Consider the following 20,204-nt stretch of genomic DNA (forward strand, 5'->3'; position numbering starts at 1 on the left):
TAGAGGGAGAAATGGAGAACAAGAAAGGGGGGGCGGCGGAATGGGACATATGGTAAACATCTTATTAGCCATATTACAGTATAGGACTAAAGAATCCATCTCTGAAAAAGATGAAAGATTACTGTGTGAACCATTATTTCCTCCTTCTGCTACTAGATATGCAGAATAGCCTGTAAGAGAGTACTTGGAAAACTATTCAGAGGAGGTGTCATTTTTTTATTTTTTATTTAGTGTTAGAACCCATGTAGTGTAGCAGTTAATGTACTATTAGGACAAGTGAGACTTGGGTTTAAATCCCGCTCCACCATAAACTTCAATGAGTAACTTTAGTCCAGTCACTTTCTCTCCAATGTTGAGAACATTATCTATTTCTCTCCACTTTTAAACAAGCATAGAATGAATATTATATAAAGGGGGGGAAATTATTTTTCCTCCTTGCATCCCCATTTCTCATCAGAAATGGGCTCTCAATTCTGTCATTACACAGGGTATGTGAGGATGTCATTCCTTGTGTGTACTATATAGAAGAGAGTAATGGTGGTGATGGGCAACTGGGAGCCCAGGCACTCACAGCAGACTGTGAGTTGCCCACCCCTGTTCTAGCATATAAACTCTAGGGACCACAAAGGACCTTGAAAAGAGCTTGTTTCAAGTCTTGCACAGGAATTTGTGTAAAGATATGAAATTCTGGATGAAAGTCACTGCTATAGTATTGTATTTCTTCGATTCTAAGACGCCATCGATTCTAAGGCGCACCCCATTTTAGAGATGTTTATATGGGAGGAAAATATTCTGCCATGCATGGGGAGCGGATTGCAGGCAGGTAAGGGAAGAGATGTGGGTGGGAGCCAACCGGGGAGCACGTGCAAGGGCCCGGAGGCTTTACCAGCTGCCAGCACTTCTTGCAGGGAGCAGGAGGGGGTCGTTCGCGGGGTGCAGCTGCGAGTCCCGGAGCGCGTCCTGCCCGCTCCCCAGCCCAGCAACTCACCTACCAGGCGTTGCCTCCGTCTTCCCGGCCGGCGCTACTTCTCCTCCTCTGCTGCACAGAACCAGCAGCCACAAGAAGCCGGCGGCGCCCACCCGCCTCACACAACCCTCCACGAGCCCTGCAGCGCCCGCCCGTCCGCCCCTGCCCCATGCACAAGGCGAGGCGCGCGCCAGGCCCGACCCAAACGGAGCCGCATAGCCATGCCCACTAGGCCCAACCGGGCTGGCTGTGCTCGTGGTGCGGCGGGCGGGGCCCTCTTAGTGCTCAGAGCTCTGTTGGTGTGTGTGCGAGCCCAGTTAGCTCTGGGGAGCACCAATAGGCCCAGGGCAGCCGCGGATCGTCGCTGAGGCCCCCAATCAGGCCAAGCACATTCCCCAGCCTACATGGTGAGTGCAGAGCTGCTTTGGTGCTCAACAAGCCCTTGAGCCGCCTGGGCATCGAGAGCAGGGTGGAGGGATAACAGCGCACTTTGCAAGCGATTCTAAGATGCCATTGATTCTAAGGCGCAGCCCGTTTTTAGAGCTGTTTATATTGGGGGAAAAGTGTGTCTTAGACTCGAAGAAATATGGTAGTAGTAAAAAGGGCACTTTTATAAACATATTGCTCCAATGCTGAGAACATTATCTAGTTTCTCTCCACTTTTAAACAAGCATAGAGTGAACATTATGTAATTGACAAATAGTATGTAGCATAAAAATGGAAGCAAGACAGAATAAAGTAAGACATTCTTATGACGCTATATTCCCATATATTAATTATAAACTTTTATGGGCAAATAGCATTTGTAGACACTCATATTTTTTTGTTTTTAAAATTCCCACTGTTTCTTGCCAATAATTTTGGTCCTTTTGAAAGGAGAGATTATAAGCTATTCATACAAGACATGGGATGAAATACTCACCATATTCACAATGGAGTACCAGAGGAACACTGAACTATTGCTACAGTAGAATGAAGAAAGCACCTTTTAATATTTTTTCCCTAACTTCCATATACTGCATATACCAGTTCATGATAACAGTTCTCTTGTCACGTCGAAAGAGAGTCATGACCATTTAGCCAGCGGTGGGAAAACGTACTATGTCACCATTTGGAATGGAAATAACCCTTGTATGTCCGTGTCCTGTATCTATATATGCCTCTGTACATTTGAGAGTACAGACTAGATCAAAATGTGGCATATGATTCATGTGTGCAGTGTACAGAATCTTCATGTCCTTTAATCTGGTACCAAAATTTGATTGTCAATAAAACTTAATGAAAATTAGCAAAGATGGGCTTTTTTGTAATTTTGTGTCCAGCTTCTATTAAACTTAATGGAAACAATCTCCAATTATTATTAGTTATACTTATTTTTTATGCAAATGTACTTTAAATATTACCTTTTCATAAAAAAATTGTTCTCCCAATGATTGGCATCGTTACCAGGAAGTACAAATTTTCAGTGTGGCTACTTTTTTTCTTTATATGTGCAGGAAAGTGATGTATATAATTTCATCCAAGTACAGAGCTTATATTTAGCTCACAGAGTGAAGGGTATCCTTGCCATTTTTTTTATTGCTTTCTCTTTGTCTCTACCAAATCTGAGCATACTTTTCCTGTCCCTACAGATCTGTCAATATTGTTTGTTTCAAAGAATCAGACAAGAACATTTTTCTACTACAGTAGAAAATTCTACTGTCTGTGCAGAAAATTAAAGGCCCGGATTCAAAGAGCTATTTTAGTCTACCCAAGGGCTTATGCACACCCAGAGGCCTTTATGAATGCTTTTCTTTGAACAGCAGCTGCTGTGACCCACATTCTGTATTACAAACTTCTTTTGAAACTCTCCTCAATTTCAAAAGCACATCGCCATACATACTACTACTGAGAGGACTGTTGTTACAACCTCCCCCCACCCCCAGACACACAAACAGCTCTAACCCTTTGCGCCACAAACCACACAGAAATAATAGGTTTTTTTTACCCTGGCCCATGTAATAAAGATCTTCTTCTTTTTAACTAGGCTGCAGGCTGAATTTATTAAATGATATCTAAGATTATGAAAGGGCTTTAACTCAATATTTGATGCATCAGAAAGAGAGGGAAATGATCTAATGAAACAACTGGATTCAATACATATTTACTGGATTAAAATTATTTCACATTGTTTTCTTTCTCTGTGGTTCTTTGGCTATCTATATAATGGGCAGAGAAGTCTATTTTTATGACCTTGGGGTACTTCCTGTAAATTAATATGTGCATAATCATTGCCAATTTGTAGATACAGCAGATACAAAACATAGAAAAATATGACTTTCCTTGATTCTGGAGCTATATCAACACTATATTGAAATGTCAATAAAAAGAGTGAGACCGTCTGAAACGTAGAGGCCTATGACATTTATAAATTGCAACCAACTATGTAACATTCACTAGAAAACAGACCTGATACAGAAAAAATAATAAATACATTCTATTTTATCTATTGCCCATGTTTTTGCAACTGTTTTAAAAATGAAACAAGAATAAATGAATCATAACTTTCTTTTTCATTTAGAGATTTACTAGAACAATCTCAGCCATAAAAATCCATGAAAAATTTCTAATTGAAAGCTTTGAACTGACTGTGCCTGAGCTCCCTCTAGCTTCCATATGAAGGCATCCTTACATAAATGCAAGTTCTCTTAGTTTTAGAATTGAAGTTGTTCTTGATTAGCCTATTCATAGCCCTTTCACATCCAATTGCAGAAAGAGGCACACTTTGCATTTCTATGACTCACATTCTGTTGCTTTTTTATAGTTTTGACAAGATAAAATGCTCAGCAGCATTTCTGTTTGTTAAAAGCAAGAACTCATTATGATTCATCATGCATTAATCCTAAATTTAATGTGTAGCCTGCATTAGATTATTATTTTTTAACTGAATGAAGTAAACTGCAGAACAGCTTACGTTCTAGTCTTGCATAAGTCATGTTACAAATGATTGACTCTAGCTACAAAGTAACCTTGTGGAATCAGAGCTAAAACCAGTGTTCAACTCATTTTATGGAGGACACAAGCCTGTAGCAAATTCTGAATTAGCGGCAGCTTTGGGACATCAGCTGGGGCCTGACCCAATGTATCTCAACCCATCTCTGGCCAAAGGAGGTGTAGTGATTGGGCCCAGCAGCTATGCAGATGCATCCCAAGAAGACATGGGAACTAATTCTGAGACACAGGTGGAGGTGAAAGGCGTTGTCAAGGCATCAAGGTTGCAGGTGAGGGGTGTTGGTGAGAATAACGGTGACAGAGAGTTTGAAGGCCAGCTGCCATCTTATCATTTGGATGGCAGCCAGGCCGGGTCCTCTGATCCATTGGGAATGCAGGCCACTAATCAAGATGAAGAGAGTGTGAAAATATGAGATCCAAGTGTTAGACCTCAGATGTAAAGGGAGGAGAAACACAGGGTCAAAAGTGCTCCATGAGACTTGTAACAAGGGAGGGAATCCCATGGAAAGACCCACTTTGAGGGTGGGACTTGGTAGCTCACTCAGTTTAAGAGGGGTTCATAGTACCCAATGGTAGTTTAATAGCAACTCTAATTCATAGTTCTTTATCCTGGGGAGCTACCTGAAGCCTCCGATTGTCTGCTGGGAAAGCTTGCAACCAATTGCTGCTGCATGAGGATACTGCCTGTAGCCTGAGGCAAGGCCTGTTTGTAGTTTGCATAATAAAGACAGCTGACTGGAAACATGGCTTGACAGGCTGACTATAAAGAAAGCCAGAGGCTAGGCACCTGATTGGAAGGGACTACATGTTGCTCTGCTAGACTTGCAAGGAAGCTTCTTAAAACCTTTAGGCCAGAGGAGGTGATAGCCCTTGACCCCTGTAAAATCTGACATGTCAGTCTTTCCATGGGTTTAAGAAATTCGGAGACTTTACTTTTGTTAGCTGTAAACTTTCTGCTGAGGTTTGCACATCACTGTTAAGCTACCATGAGTTTGTTACACGCTCTGCGTCCTGTTTTCCCCCTCAGTCCTCCCATCGGCTCTGGCATGTATCCCAGGTGCCTTTGTGGCAGAACTCCTCATTTTCTCTGTGAGAGCACCCTTTCTACTATTGGTCTACTAGGGTTGCCAGCTCCCAAGGGAAACTCCCCCCCCCCATCAGATCACAAAATAGAATTAATTTGTGGTAATACATTTGCAAACTTTAAGTGATATATTTGTTTTTCAGGGAATTGCACGAGAGCTTCTGTCCAATATTTAGCCCAGCATAAATATTCAAGGATGCTTCGCATTACACTGAAGTAAGGATCCCTGCCCACCTTCTCTACTGTAGCTGCCGGCTGCATTAACTGCCCCTTCTTGTTTGTCACTTCCCTCTTTTGCTAGCTGTCACTTATACATATGGGTTAGGGTTAGTGAGCAGGATCCCTAAACATCCCTAAAGCGGTAAAATGGGGTGGAAAAATGTGTTACTCTCAAGGCAGAGCAGTAAAACGGAGGCAAAAATTGTGCAAATTTCAAGGCAAAGCAGTAAAAGTAAGGATAAAATTGTACAAACCTCAAAGCAGAGCAATAAAACACAGGCCAAAATTACTCAAAGTTACCAGCAGCGGCCATTCGCTTCTGTGCACTTGCACAGGAACAACAACAACAACAACAAGTTGTGGGGTTATAAAAGAATCCTGCCTGAACCCTGGAGAGCTGGTACCAGTTAGCATTAACAATACTGTGCTAGATCAGGGAGAGATAACATGGTGCCCATGGGCATCAACTGTCCCTTCAAATACCTTTCTTGGCACTATCCATTATAAATGAAAACACATTTTCTTAGAGGAAGCTGCGATAGCTATGAAATAGGTTTCTTTTGGTGCTGAAAACTGGGAGTTCAAATGAATTCTTGGAGCTCAGACCCTATCCTTTGCCGTGTACTCAGTCTTTTGGGCAGGTTACTTGTCCTTTGCCATGCCTCCTAAGGCAGCCATTTTGTGGGAGTGCCCAGAACAGTTTATTCAAATTGCCAAATGTTCTCACAACCTAACCCTGGGCTAAATACATTTGAAAGTTTAAATACATTTACTGCTTTCATTGGCCCTAGCCCACTGCAGACAATGCACTCAATAAACACTGAGTCACCAAGCTCCACTCAGCAGCAGCTCCATCATTGTTGCATGTTGGGCCAGGTTTCAGAGATGAACTCTAGTAGAAGTCAGTTGCCAGATAACTAAGTGGTAGCAATGAGAAATTGCCAAATTAAGTGTGTTTGTTCTGTAAACCATTCTTGGAGCATCACGTTTTGCAGGGGCTACACACAGCTCCTTCACATTGGTGACACAATCAGGAAACCAACAAGAAGAAGCTTGACACCCATCTTTCTTTCTTTTTTTAAAGTGTATGTTAAGTCCCATTTGTTGAAAAATCCATTAATGCCCAGCTGAAGGCACAGGCTGTGCTGCCGGATATGGGACTTTAAACAATATCAGAGGACAGGCTGATTTCCCTTCCCTCCCCTTAACCCCTCAGTAGAGCTTTTCATTTCTATTTTATGAAGCAATTAATTTGCCTGCTTAAAATCAGACTATTTAATGAGGGGAAAAATCCTGCCAGTTCCAATGTTGAAGCCCAAGCATGTTTCAAAAGGAAAATGGGATATCCGGCTTCTGCTATAGTACTGAGGGTCAGCTTTTCTGACACACAAAAATCTTGTTTTAAAGACATGGTTACCAATGCAAAGGATTTCCCATGACAAAAGTATATGAGCTCAAAGGCTGCCTTCTTGATTGGAAAGCTTAAAAAGGCACAAAACTATGCAATGCTTTTCTCTCTGTCACAGCTAGTAGTAGAGATCCAATTTGCATCGCCATCTATAAAAAGCAAAAAAAGGCATAATTAATTGCAACTATGGCCATACTAATCAGCAACCCTTTTCTGAACTTGCAAATTGGCAACCATAATGAATGCTTTGAACTTTCTTGTATAGAACAGGTCCTTCCACTTTTGTTTTCACATTACCAACAAAATTATAATCAGATTAAAATATCCCAGAAGAAATCCGTGTGTGAGAAAGGGCTAATTACAGTGCTGTACTTCACTACACTGAGGGCGGAAGTAATTATTGTTTATGTTTGTGAAAAAGATAAGCAAGTCACAGCAACGTAAATTCTTACACTCTTTGGGGCACTCTTTCCTAAATAAAAATAAAAGGCTAAGGAAATACTAGGAAGATTCAGACATTTACACAATAATACTGAAATATTCATATCAGAGGATGAAAACTAATAACCACTACATGTCATCTATTGTTTCACATCTTATAATAGGAACTGCAGTACTGCGAATACTGTAAGACTGAAAGTATGTGAAGATGGTAATTCACAATTGGGTACATGTACACACTTTGAATTTTGTTATTAAAAACATATTCCTTAGTATGAAAGACGCTACTGGAACAATGCCAAGAAGTACAGAAAAGATGTTACAATATCATATAGTTTAGAATTATATGTCAGAAATATATTAAAACAGAACCAACCAGTTGCGTGCCTTACATGACCTTGTTTTCCAATTTGGAAAAAAGTTGTGTTTAACTTTGCATAAGAGCATTTTATCTTACATTGCCTTCAAAGTAATTTCCATGTATCTCAAGTACCCATCTGGGCTTCCATATAGCATAAAAATAAAAATATTTTAGCCCATTGAGCCCAGTTTTGATCTTCCCATTAAAAATTGTGGGTCTGTATGTTTCACACACATAAAATGCATTGTTTGAGAAAGACATTTAATAATATTCAACTAACAGGCTGAGGCAAGAAACTTCTCTTAAAATTGAGGGAATGTGGCTCTGACAGATACCCTTGAAATCTCTTAGACTGATAAAATCCTTGATAAGACAAACCAGACACAGATTCCAAAAACTGGAGAAATTTAGGCTTATTTCTAAATGCAGGTGTGACAATATTAACAAGTTCCAGAACAATTTTCTTGAAACTTTGGGAAGAAAGAGACAGAGTGAAATTTATTTGATGACTTATTATTGGTAATTAGAACATGGGCTGATAAAGTCATTAGAACTATAAGCAACAAAACTGTACAGAATGCAGATTTATGGTACTTTTTATTTTAGTTCAAAATATGTGAGTTTTACATGTTAGTTTACATTCCATATGCATTCAAAATCACATAAGAAAAAAAAGGGCGGAGAAAAACAAAATTTTGTAGAAAATGCAGAGTGGAAATAACCAGCCAGCCATAAACCCTTCTGAGTTTATTTGATTTTGGTGTAAATCAGAACCTTTAGCGTATCCATGCAAGTTACTGTCAGCTTCATACACACCAGCCAGAGAAAGAAGAGGAAGTGGAATATACAGATGTGGAACTCTGAATGTACAGTATAGCGACTCAGAGCTTCTCTGTTATCTTGAAGATGGACTACTAGACCCAGAAGGTGGACAACAGAACTGATGTAGAACATTATCTTCCCTGCCAAGGAGGGGGGAAAAAGAGATAGAGGAACAGAATCATAAACGGACATTGTTATACGAATAAGCATTTTAAAAACAATACAGCCCATTTGTAAGTAATATGTTCATAGATTCAGGGTTATAAATTTTCAAGGATTTAGAAACAAAAGGGGAATTTCAACAATATCATGGTTATTTTCAGTTTGGGCAATTTTCTGGCTCACTGGAAGAGTACTTTACCCTTTTTTTGTTTGGCCTATTTGACAAGTCTTTTGTTTAATAGGTTGAAAGGAAAATTTAAACCAGGATGTTACAAATATAGGAGCAGATTCCATCAGAAATTATTTCTTACATATATGGCTGTACTGTCTTAAAAAGTACAGATAAAAACTCTTCTTTGAAAGTCTCCTGAGTTGCTAGCATCATGAATAATGCTACAAACCAGAAGTCAAACACTCAAATTAGAAAAGCAATGTGGAATACCTACATCTGTAAAGCTACATTGTACTCTATGGTGGAAGGAAAGGATCCGGACTTAGCAGAGAACTTGCATGAAGTCACTTCTTTATCAGTACCACCAGCAGTGGCCATTTCCTTTAATTAAATAGCAGGCTAAAGAAGGATGGAAAGGAATATGATAAAGAAAGGAAAATACAAAAAGCTAAAGATAAATGCCAAACCCCTCATGGTATTTGTCAGCTCTTTCTTACAGAATGCAAGTTGCAAATGGGTAGATTAAGTTGTTTCCCCTCAGATCATAAACATAGCAGTAAAATAGATCATTTTTCTCTACAATGTGACAATTTCAATAGAAGTTACTTCACAATATATGTAGAATGATTGTCTTATGACAAAATCTTCTTATTCCATGATATAGAATAAAATATAAAACAAAACGTCAACATTTTGTTTTATATTTTATTGCAATACACAGCGACAATTAAGAGGAACTAAAGTGGGTGTGCTATGCAGTTTTCATATCTTTATGTGGGACTTCTGTTTGTTTCTTTGAACAACAGCCTGCTCCCTCCCATTGCTGTGTCTGAAACTACTTTGGAAACTCACCTTGTTTTTTAAAACAATGCTGTGTTTTGCTACACAGCATTGGAGTTGGGGGAAAAGATTCTTTTCCTGTTTGAGAAACACAAGACCAAAGCTCAAGTGGGTACCTCAGAGCCAGTCATGTAGCTTCCTAGTCTTTGAACTGCTGGAAACAACACTCCTAATACTGTTTTGATGTAGCTCTTGTTACCCATTCATTGTAAAAGTTTGTCAAACAATATGCTTTTAAGGTATTCATGTGTATATAAGGGAATAAAATCTTTGTAATCATGCATTTTTGAAGTCTTCTCTAACACATGGGGGGGGGGAGACTAAAGAATTTAGTCCTTCTTTGCTGATCCAAGAGCTAAACAAGCCACTGACTGTTATTAACTCAATTAGAAATTGTTCATATTCAGGATCTTACTGAAGTTCTGCTCTTACCATTGATCTCTCCATTCTGCAAACGTATCACAGAAAAGCTGACTCTCCATGAGAATGCATATTATTGTAAGAAAGACATAATGAGAATAAAATATGCAGGGAAGGGAAGGTAGGAAAGGATAGCTCATGCAACTATGATAATAGCTTTTGATAAATTATTGCCCCATCATATGCACGTTCTTCTACCTTGCATGGTTGAAACAGACTTTGTTCAGTTACACACTAAATATAGTCCCATGTTTATAGCCATGTATTCCTGCCACGGCATCAAGCACTTCTTAACCACACCTATGCAGGAATCAGCTCATTATTATTTAAAGAAATGTTGAACAACAACATTGCTTGCCATGAGAATAAACCATATGGTTGACCATTATCAATCCTTCTGCTGCTTCAGAAGTAGAACATTGTTAATGATTTGGTAAAACAAAAAAATATTGCCATTAATTTCAAAAAACAAATAATATTCTCAAAATAATGATTTTACCTCATAGAGGTGTTGAATAAACATTATGCAGGTACGTACTGCAAGAAAATGGTTTTCTTTGGTACTATAACATCCTTTGCAATATCTTTTTGCTTTCACAGGCATCACTGGGGGGAAAAAGAAGAGAGAAAGTCTCCAGTTTCAAGATGTTTAGAATACAGTCTTTAGATGATATGTGTTGAGAAATGGGCATGAGAATTCAGAAGCATCCATGAAGTAAAAAAATAAATGTAAATGGTCAGTATGGTTATGATGGGAGCTGTCAAGACATCCCATGGGTAGCAAGCTTCAAATAAATCCATATATACTAAATAAGAGATTATGTCAAACAAAACAAGGATTTTGGGACATTTATTCATAAGATGTCTAATGGTGTAAGTGAATGTCTTCCATTTGTATGTTTAAATTATATGAACAAAGTTTAAATAGGTATCTCTATGTTTAAGGAGTTCTACAATCCACATATATACCCAGGTAGATTCTTTGTGCTGCTTTTATCACTTCCAAAATTCATGAAGCAAGTCTGGGGATGAGCAGGATAAAGAACATTGAATAAAGAACATTGAATAACATTAAAGCCTAACTCTGAGAAGAGTCACAGCCAATGGCTTTATTCACTCCAGCTGAGAAGAAAACTTGTGATCTGTTTATGGTCTTGTGGCAAATATCAGTGCCATAAGCGATACCTCAGTTGTTGTTCTTTAACCATACTAGAAGCAGATTCTAAAGCTTATCCATTCAGCTGTCTCTATGGCAATTAAAAGTGAAGGCAATGGTCTCAGGGAAGCATCAAAAGGAACACTGGCTGCTGAGTTCTTGACTCCCCCATAAGATGCGACCAGTACGGCTAAAACTGATAACAGACCTGAACTAAAGTCATTGCCTTCTTCTCTCTCTCTCTCCTAATGTGTAACTCCAAGTGTCTCCTCCCGCTCCTACACCAGCCATGCAGCTGCCGTGGGGAAGCTCACATATGTGATTCTTTGCATCAGTGCAAATTCAGTTATTAGTTCCATGGACTGGTTATCTACATTAAGGTAATTACACTGAGATGATATGCAGTACACTGATAAAATCACTTCCCCCCTATGGATAAACATTCTAAATTCTGCCATAAGCAGTTTATCTCAAAATAAATCAACTTCTGATTATATGGGGTTTGAGGTTGAGTTGTTATACTATGAAATTGACCTCTACAAGAAGTGGTAATGGTCACCAATTTGGATGGCTTTAAAAGGGTATTGGATAAATTCATGAAGGCTAAGTCCTCATGGCTATATGCTACCTCCAGTATCAGAGGCAGTATGCCTATGTACATCAATTCAGGGAAACATGGGTGGGAGTGTACTCTTGCACTCATGTCCTGCTTGTGGGTTTCCTGTGGGCAGCTGGATGGCCATGGGAAACAGAATGCTGGACCAGATGGACACTTGGTCTGATCCAGCATGGCTCTTCTTATGTTCTAATGTTCTAACTATACAGAAGATGGTCTCTAATATAGGAGCTACCATGTCCATTACACATTTACGTACAGTATGTGTGTTTAGGAAGGAAGACTTCATACTTAGGAAAACATCTCATAGTATTCTTTCAATGAGTAATGGAATACTGCAATGACTTTTAGGGATCACAATATGCACGAACTGGACACAAATGAAAATTCAAATCCAAGGTAAATTACAGGATGTTATTATGTATTCCTTTTGTATGAATAGGACCTTAAAATATAAATGTGTTACTTTTTTCTGGGTTTCTTCTGGTCTGATCTATGATCACATTTGGCACAGAAAGATTAAGCCACCCTACATATCTTTGGTTAAACTACTTATTGACAGAAGGATGTTAACATAATTATGTATTTTATAATATGCTATGCATTAAATAAGCTAATAAATTAACGTTAGTTTTATTATGAAATTCACTATAAAGGATCATAAAAACCATAATGCTGCAACTCTGAAGTGATGGCAAGCCATACTGTACGCACTGAAAGCCTAACTCCGTAAATAACAAGCAGAGAGTCCTTTAATTACTTTGTTTTTAAACTTGCTTCCACTGAACAAGTTATATGTTGAACCATAGGCTACAGCACAGTCCTGCAACTTGTAACCTACTAAGCTGAATGCAGATCACTAATAATAAATTAGTGCTTAACAACAACTTCTTTTTACAGTCCAAGCAAGCAGCAAAACCAGGTTGTTTACTTAGCTCTTACTAGGCTACCTGGAGGATTGCCTTTGACTTGTTAGGTCATAAGACCCGTGGTTTGCTCTACAGCAAAGATCAAGATACTCTTAAAAACTAATAGAGAAACCTATTCCATGTGCCACTTGCTTGGGCAAGTTGGGCTAACTCTATTCAGAGCACATACAAGTGGGTAACACATTCACTGTTTTCAAACAGCTTATATTTATAATGGAAGAAAGCCAATCATAAGGAAAAACAGAGGAAAATGCTGAAAATATGGAAAACAAATATATAATATATGAATTATGTGGGAAACACACATCACACAGAATCAATAAACTATGTATAAGCATTTACAGATTTAGGATTCATTGCTAACTTTCTTTACGTGTACAAGGAGAATACAAAGATTTTTCGGCATTGTACCATCCTGTCCCACTAATATTTGACACAAATGTTATTCATGAACTGGAAAATTATTACTGTCTAATGTAATTGACTTTTGCTGATGAAATAAAAGAAATTAGATGGCCAATTTATATGTAATTTTCATATCCCTAAGTAAGAATTTTGCATCATGTAAATATCCTATCTTCAGTTGATCATTAGGAATTGAATGTATATACATTACAACTGTTTAAAACATCTATTCACCGTAAAATAAATAAGGGCACAATTCTATGCATGTTTAGACAGAAAAGAATGCTACAACTCCCTCTCTCTCTGAAGCTCCATCACCAGATGGGCAAAAAAGCTGTCTAGCAAAAAATGCAGGGCAGGAGGGCAGGGAGGCGAAGACCATCTCTGCTGCTCTTCCTGCCCTGCATTGGATGACCAGAAGTCTCTGAGTTTGGGTGCTTCTGTTCACAGAGGATGCAATTGACAGGACTGCACCCTAAATTGTTAGTAATTTCAAGGACATACATGATTCAGATAGCTACTATCTACACTACATTACACTTTATAAAGGACATCAAATTATTGCTTAATCCAGGAGAAGTGTTCAGTACAAAAACCCTATTTGGAATGGGAAAAAACTAGGGCAGGGGTGGGCAACTGGTAGTTCAAAACACATGAAGAGTCACAACTAGCGACCATAGGCCATGGCCTATAATGGCCCACCCCTGGTCTAGGGGATAAAATATCCGTGCATGTGAATTTTGTGGAAGGAGACAAAGACTATCATCACTACCTGCCCTCCCTCACAGAAGTTCTGTTTATTGATTTAAAGACAAAAACAGGCAGAGGGCCCAATTTTTACAACTCACTGTCCTTCTAGTCCAATTTGGCTGAGCCAAAATGCTCCCTCCAATTTTGACACCCCAATTTAGAGGTTGCAAATTTGGGAGGGAGCATTTCAGTGGGTTCATTTCAGGGCAGGGCAGGGCAAAGAATTAGAAATTATTTTGAAAAAAGGGGAAAGGTATGCATACCCTTTTCTTGCTCTTTTAAAACTTTTTTTTTAAAATGTTGCCTGCTGCGGCGATGAGGAAAGTCTCTGCCCCCCCCCATTTCCCCCCTCTTCCTAGCATTATATGCTGGTAAAAGAAGTGTTCCAGTTGCCACCATAGTCTAGCACAGAATGTCAGTTGAAATAAACTAGCAATTAATTCAAGTGTCATTGTGGGGGAGAGAACATGGCAGCAGTCATGACAACTGGTGTTTTTTTTAAAACCAATTTACAGCCACAAGTGGCTTTTTTTTTTTTTAAAGAACAAAACAAAAACAAAAAACTACCAAAAAAAGATTAAATGCCTCCTTCCCCTCCTTTGGAATAATTTGCAATGCTCCGTTTCAGGCTATTGCTTGCAAAAAATGCACAGAGCCCAAAACAGGATGAAAACAGCCCAGCTCTAATTTCCTGTGCCAGCATAAAAAAATACATTGGCTTAGATCTAAAGGTGCTCTTCTGCCAATGGAAAGCCTGTTACAATCACGGAAGAGCACTGTGCAAGAAAGTTGAGTTGAAATCCAGAGCTGTTTTCCTGGTATTGCAGTCTCTTGCACAACTGCCCACACAATAAAGCTATTTTTCTCTATCTTTACATTTATACTTTAAATGTTGGCAAAGCAAGATCTAATAACTAGTGCTCCATCATAAAGTATTGCAATGGGGGAACTGCATGCTGCCCAGCCAATATGACATGGTTTGCAATGGAGAACTGTCTGTGTCCCAGCCACCAGGGCATGTAGTTCACAGAACAGCATGAATGACTGAAATTTCACTCATATGTCTTTGGATTGAATCCTTTGGCCTAGTTCGCATGTAATGAGAAACCACCATGGGTGAATTTCCCTACAGGTTTCTCATTATGACTGTGACCACCATTTGAATATCAGGGCATGGCAGGGGCATGCTGTAGCTTCTTGTTATGTGCGAACCTGACAAGTGTGGGTTGAAATGCCACTTGCAACCGCAAAATAGCCACCTCAGCAACACCCCCTTCACTAGGTTCACATGTAACGAGAAGCTCCAGTACATCTCCATCACATCCCAAATATTCAAAATATTGGCTGCTGCCACAAGAAAATACCCCACAGGGAAATTCACCCATGATGGCTTCTCGTTATGTACAAACCAGGTTTCTGTCTTGAGCTGCAGGTGTGCATGTATATGAATTGTATACCTCTGGATGTCATGAGGTTCCGAGGAGAGGGTTCTCCTACAGGTGAACTCATGATCAGGATCAGAGCAAACACAGTCATGTTTGCAAGGCTATATTTGCCCTGATCTTATTATTTATTTATTGCATTTATAATCTTGCCTTTTTCCTCCAAGGAACCCAAGGCGGCGTACATAATCCTCTTCCTTTCCATTTTATCCTCACAACAACAACCCTGTGAGATAGGTTGGGCTGAGAGTCTGTGACTGGCCCAAAGTCACCCAGGGGGCTTCCACTGCCGAGTGGGTACTAGAACCCAGATCTCCCGACTTCCAGTCCGATACTTTAGCCACTATACCACACTGGCTCTTAAAATCTCTGTGTGCTCATACAGCAATGTAAAGAAATGTACCTTTGGGCAGGCAAAGGAAAAGGCACAGACGACTACTATGATGCTCCCAGTTCTCAGCAGGCATTTTTCCCCCAGTGGGAACTGTGACTACTGGCTCCAGCAACTTTGGCAGGAAAGCTGCACTTACTGGGTTCACACAACACACTAACCCATGATGCTTTATTTTCCAGAACAACCCATGATGTGTTAGCCTGGTGTCTCCGGGAAGTTCTCCATTCCCCACAGTGGGTTATTTCTCCCAAATAAGCCACCCTGAGAAACCACAGTCTGTAATAAGGTTACTTTACCTATGGTGGGCTAGCACGGGATCTCTCATGCCAGCATAGCTTATGGAGTTTGCCTACAGAGCTACTCAGCAAGAGCAGCCAAAAAACACTGCTGCCACTGCTCTGCTCCTTTCAAGCGATCTCTATTCTGCTGCAAGGGAAGTTGGGATACCTACAGGAGGAGGATTGGCAAGCCATGGTGAAATAAGCTACTCCGTGTAGCTTGTTTGACTGATCGTCTGATGGGAGCACAGTAGATTGTTTGTGTAACAACCTAGCTAGTGTAGCTTGCTGCCCACCATGGATCAATGTGACATGTGAACACAGCCACTGTGTATGCTGCGCCTGCTGAAAAAAATATTCTCAGGGGCCTTCTCCTTGACTGGAATGATATGTGCATTGACACTTCCCTGCTAGCTTCACAAAAGGGCCAGTGTGTTGCAGTGGTTAGCGTGTTGAACTGGGACTGGGGAAATCCAGGTTCAAGCCCTACTCAGCCATGAAGCTCACTGGGTGACTTTGGACTACTCACTGATTCTCAGCATAACTTCCCTCACAGGGTTGTTGTGAGGATGAAAACGGAGGAGGAGGGTTATAGAAGCCAACATGAGTTCTTTGGAGGAAAAGAGGGGATATAAATGCAACAAATAAAATAAATAAATACAGCTGGGAGCACCTGCAACTGCTGCCTGTGCCTTTTCTTTCACCTGCTTCAAGGCATGTTTCTTTGCAGGGGGAGGTGAAGGTGGCACCAGTGTAGGTTCTTCTCTAGCACTTGGGAAGATTTCTGTGCTATTTCCTAGAAGCATTTCCACTGACATAGCGCTCATCTACACCAAGCAGGATATTCCACTATGAAAGTGGTATATAAAAGGCAGGAGCCACACAACTGCTTTATAGCAGTATTGGAGTGCACTGCACTGGCAACTGTTGGGGCCCATGACAGATCTACACCAAGCAGGATGTAGCACTATGAAGGCGGTATATGGTACGTGTCATGGGCTCCAACAATTCTCAGTGCACTTCAGTACTTCTGTAAAGCAGTCGTGTGGCTCCTACCTTTTATATACTGCTTTCATACCACTTTCATAGTGCCATATCCTGCTTGGTGTAGATGAGCCCATAAGCTATTTGTCCAAATGGCATTCCCTTTCTCTTTATTTAGTGAGCTGAAAAACTGGAACAGGTAGAAACACTATTATAATTTTCTGTGGAATAGCTACATAGACCTGTATTATTTTATTATTTATTTATTTATTTAAGATTATTTTTAGGCCACCTTTAAGGATAAAAGAATAAATACAGAATAACTGTATTTAAAAAAAAACCTGCAAAAACTAATTCAGTGTGTTGTGTTTTTACACCAACCTTTCCTTTTTTTTTATCCTATAGAGCTTCGGAAAGTAAATAAATAAATAAATGGTCAGACCTCTCTATGAAAAGGAACAAGTGGGTGGACCATAACTACTCTTACCTGTACTCTGAGTGTGTGGCAGGGACAGTTAGCTGGGTATGGTACAATGGAGCTGGACAGCAAAACTGGTGCAGAGTATTAATAGACCTACGACACAAGGAAAAACAAAGTCAACACAATGAGTGTCTAGTAAGGGGCTTTCTACTGGACAGGTAGGTGCTAATTATTATATCTGAAATGTTTCAATAAGTTTGTTCTTTCTAAAAAGTAAAAATAAATTAAACTCCAATTCCTGGAAAATAAAGGGGAATAGTCTCCATACAGTTTATGCATACATTAGACATTAGTATGATGAGTGATTGTAATGAAAAGTCCAAATGTTGTTAGAGGGGAAAAGTATCCTCAACGTGCACCAAGTTTTAAAATGAATATCTTTGCTGTGTTATATGGAATAGTAGTAGCAAAGGTAAAGGTTAAGGGTTGGCTAGGATTTCTGCAGAAATGTGAAACAACATCTGTGGGTTACTCTGCACCAGTCTAGCTGTTCTTTTAAGCTACTCCAAATTGCATTGGGGCTTTCAGACATTTAGAAAATAATTGGAGGCTGGAATAAATATATGATTTTAAAATGCTCATGGCACAGTTTCTTAAAATAAAATAAACTGATTTTGTAATTATACAATATCCTATTTCCCTATTATAAATTCCACAGTCTGAAATATGAATGCATGTTCAATAAGCCTTTAACTATGAAAAATTATCTTAAACCATTATTTTTCTGCACACGGCTACAATTAAACCAGTGAAACAAAACAGAGGGAAGTATTTGCAATGCATGACAGCAATGTAAGATCATACAGCAAATATATATATATATGTAAAAATGTAAAATACACTTCAGTATGATTCATGTTTTACATTTGGTTGGGAAAATTTTAAGCTTTTAGTGCAAAAAATATTGTATGATGAAGCTACAAAATCAAATTTCCTGAATGCTGCAATCTGGATACTTGACAGCAATGATGAAAAGCCTACCCAGTGATCTGATAAAAGTTATATTCACTAACTGTGATCCATTCCACAAAATGACAAGATTATTTTATATATATTCTTCTTTGCCCTCTTCACTTCTTTTGCTCACGGCAGTTTTCTGGGAGCTTCAAAAGAACAATGTATTTTTAGTTTCAGGTGATTAAAGTGAGAGTCCTATGAGGTCATCTTCTTAAAAGATCAAAAAGAGGAGTTAAACAGAAATATGTCATGCTGTCTGTCTCCAGAAAGCAGAGGAAGTCAAGCTAATCTTTTAAAAATGAAGGTCAAGTTGCTCTCATTCTTGCTGCCAAAAGTTAGATCAGCAACTTCATAACAAGGTGAGACTATTCTACCTCCATCAAGCAGAAAATAGATAGCCACATTTATTTATTTACAACATTTATATACCACTCAATTATCTAATACAGATTCCAGAGCGGTGAACATAGGTATAAACAGTAAAAGAAAGATTAAAAAAGCAAATCAAAATTGTTCAATTTAAAAACAAAGGAACCAGAAACAACAGTGGCTAGTCAGTTGAGGAAGGTTTCTTGCAACAGAGTTGTTTTCAGGAGGCGCTGGAAGCAGCCTACTGTAGGCATCTGCCTGACCTCCAGGGGCAGAGAGTTCCACAGAACAGGAGTCACTACACTAAAGGCTCTTCTCCTGGTGGATTCCAATCAGGCTATAGGTTTATGTGGAACCACCACGAGCATGCCCTCCAACGACCTACAAGTTCTACTAGAAAAAAGAAATCAAATGCACAGTTACAAGATAGGGGACACTTGGCTCAGCAATACTACAAGCAAGAAGGATCTTGGAATTGTTGTAGATCGCAAGCTGAACATGAGCCAACAGTGTGATGTGGTTGCAAAAAAAGAAAATGCTATTTTGTTCTGCATTAATAGAAGTATAGCTTCAAAATCGCACGAAGTACTGGTTCCCTTGTATTCGGTACTGGTTAGGCCTCATCTTGAGTATTGCATCCAGTTCTGGGCACCACACTTCGAGAAGGATGCGGACAAGCTGGAGGGGGTTCAGAGGAGGGCAAAGAGGATGATTAGGGGGTTGGAAAGAAAGCCTTATGAGGAGAGACTGAAAGTACTGTTCATGTTTAGCCTTGAGAAGAGAAGACTTAGGGGAGACATTATAGCACTCTTCAAATACTTGAAAGGTTGTCACACAGGGGAGGACCAGGATCTCTTCTCGATCATCCCAGAGTGTAAGACATGGAATAATGGGCTCAAGTTACAGGAAGCCCAATTCCAGCTGGGCATCAGAAAAAACTTCCTGACTGTTAGAGCAGTACAACAATGGAATCAATTAGCTAGGGAGGTTATGGGCTCTCCCACACTAGAGGCATTCAAGATACAGCTGGACAGATCTTTCAGACTGAGGAACCACTCATCTACAGGGATTCTATTTTGCCAGGATTCAGCTTCAGTTTATTGACCTTCATCCCGCTCATTATTGAGTTTAGGAACTGTTTTAGGACTTGCATAGCCTCTCTTGATTCAGATGTCACAGGGAGATAAAGCTGTGTGTTATCAGCATACTGATGGCATTTTGCTCCAAATCCCTAATGACCACCCCAAAGGCTTCATATAGATGTTAAACAACATTGGGGACAAGATGGTTCCCTGTGATACCCCATAGCCAAGGGGCCAAGAAATGATCACTCAGTATTACCATCTGAAATCGACACTGCAGGTAAGACCAGAACCACCAGAACACAGTGCCTCCAAAACCCATCCCAAGGAGTAGATAGAGGAGGATACCATGGTTGATATCAAAAGCCAATGAAATCAAGCAGAATTAACAGGGTTGCACTCCTCCTGTCGCTCTCTTGAATCAGACCAAGCATGATTCAGTCCTGTAACCAAGTCGAAACTCAGGTTGAAATG

General features: G+C 39.7%; 1 protein-coding gene across 1 annotated transcript in view; it reads right to left on the reverse strand.

Moving 5' to 3' along the window:
• IQSEC1 (IQ motif and Sec7 domain ArfGEF 1) overlaps window positions 1–20,204 on the reverse strand; it is a 418,970-nt gene that overhangs the window by 215,017 nt on the left and 183,749 nt on the right. Inside the window, exon 3 of the mRNA XM_063121250.1 lies at window positions 17,329–17,415. Coding sequence (XP_062977320.1) covers window positions 17,329–17,415 — 87 coding nt within the window. The remainder of the gene's footprint in view (window positions 1–17,328; window positions 17,416–20,204) is intronic.

Source organism: Elgaria multicarinata, chromosome 3 (assembly GCF_023053635.1).
Source record: "Elgaria multicarinata webbii isolate HBS135686 ecotype San Diego chromosome 3, rElgMul1.1.pri, whole genome shotgun sequence".
Taxonomy (NCBI): Eukaryota; Metazoa; Chordata; class Lepidosauria; order Squamata; family Anguidae; genus Elgaria; species Elgaria multicarinata.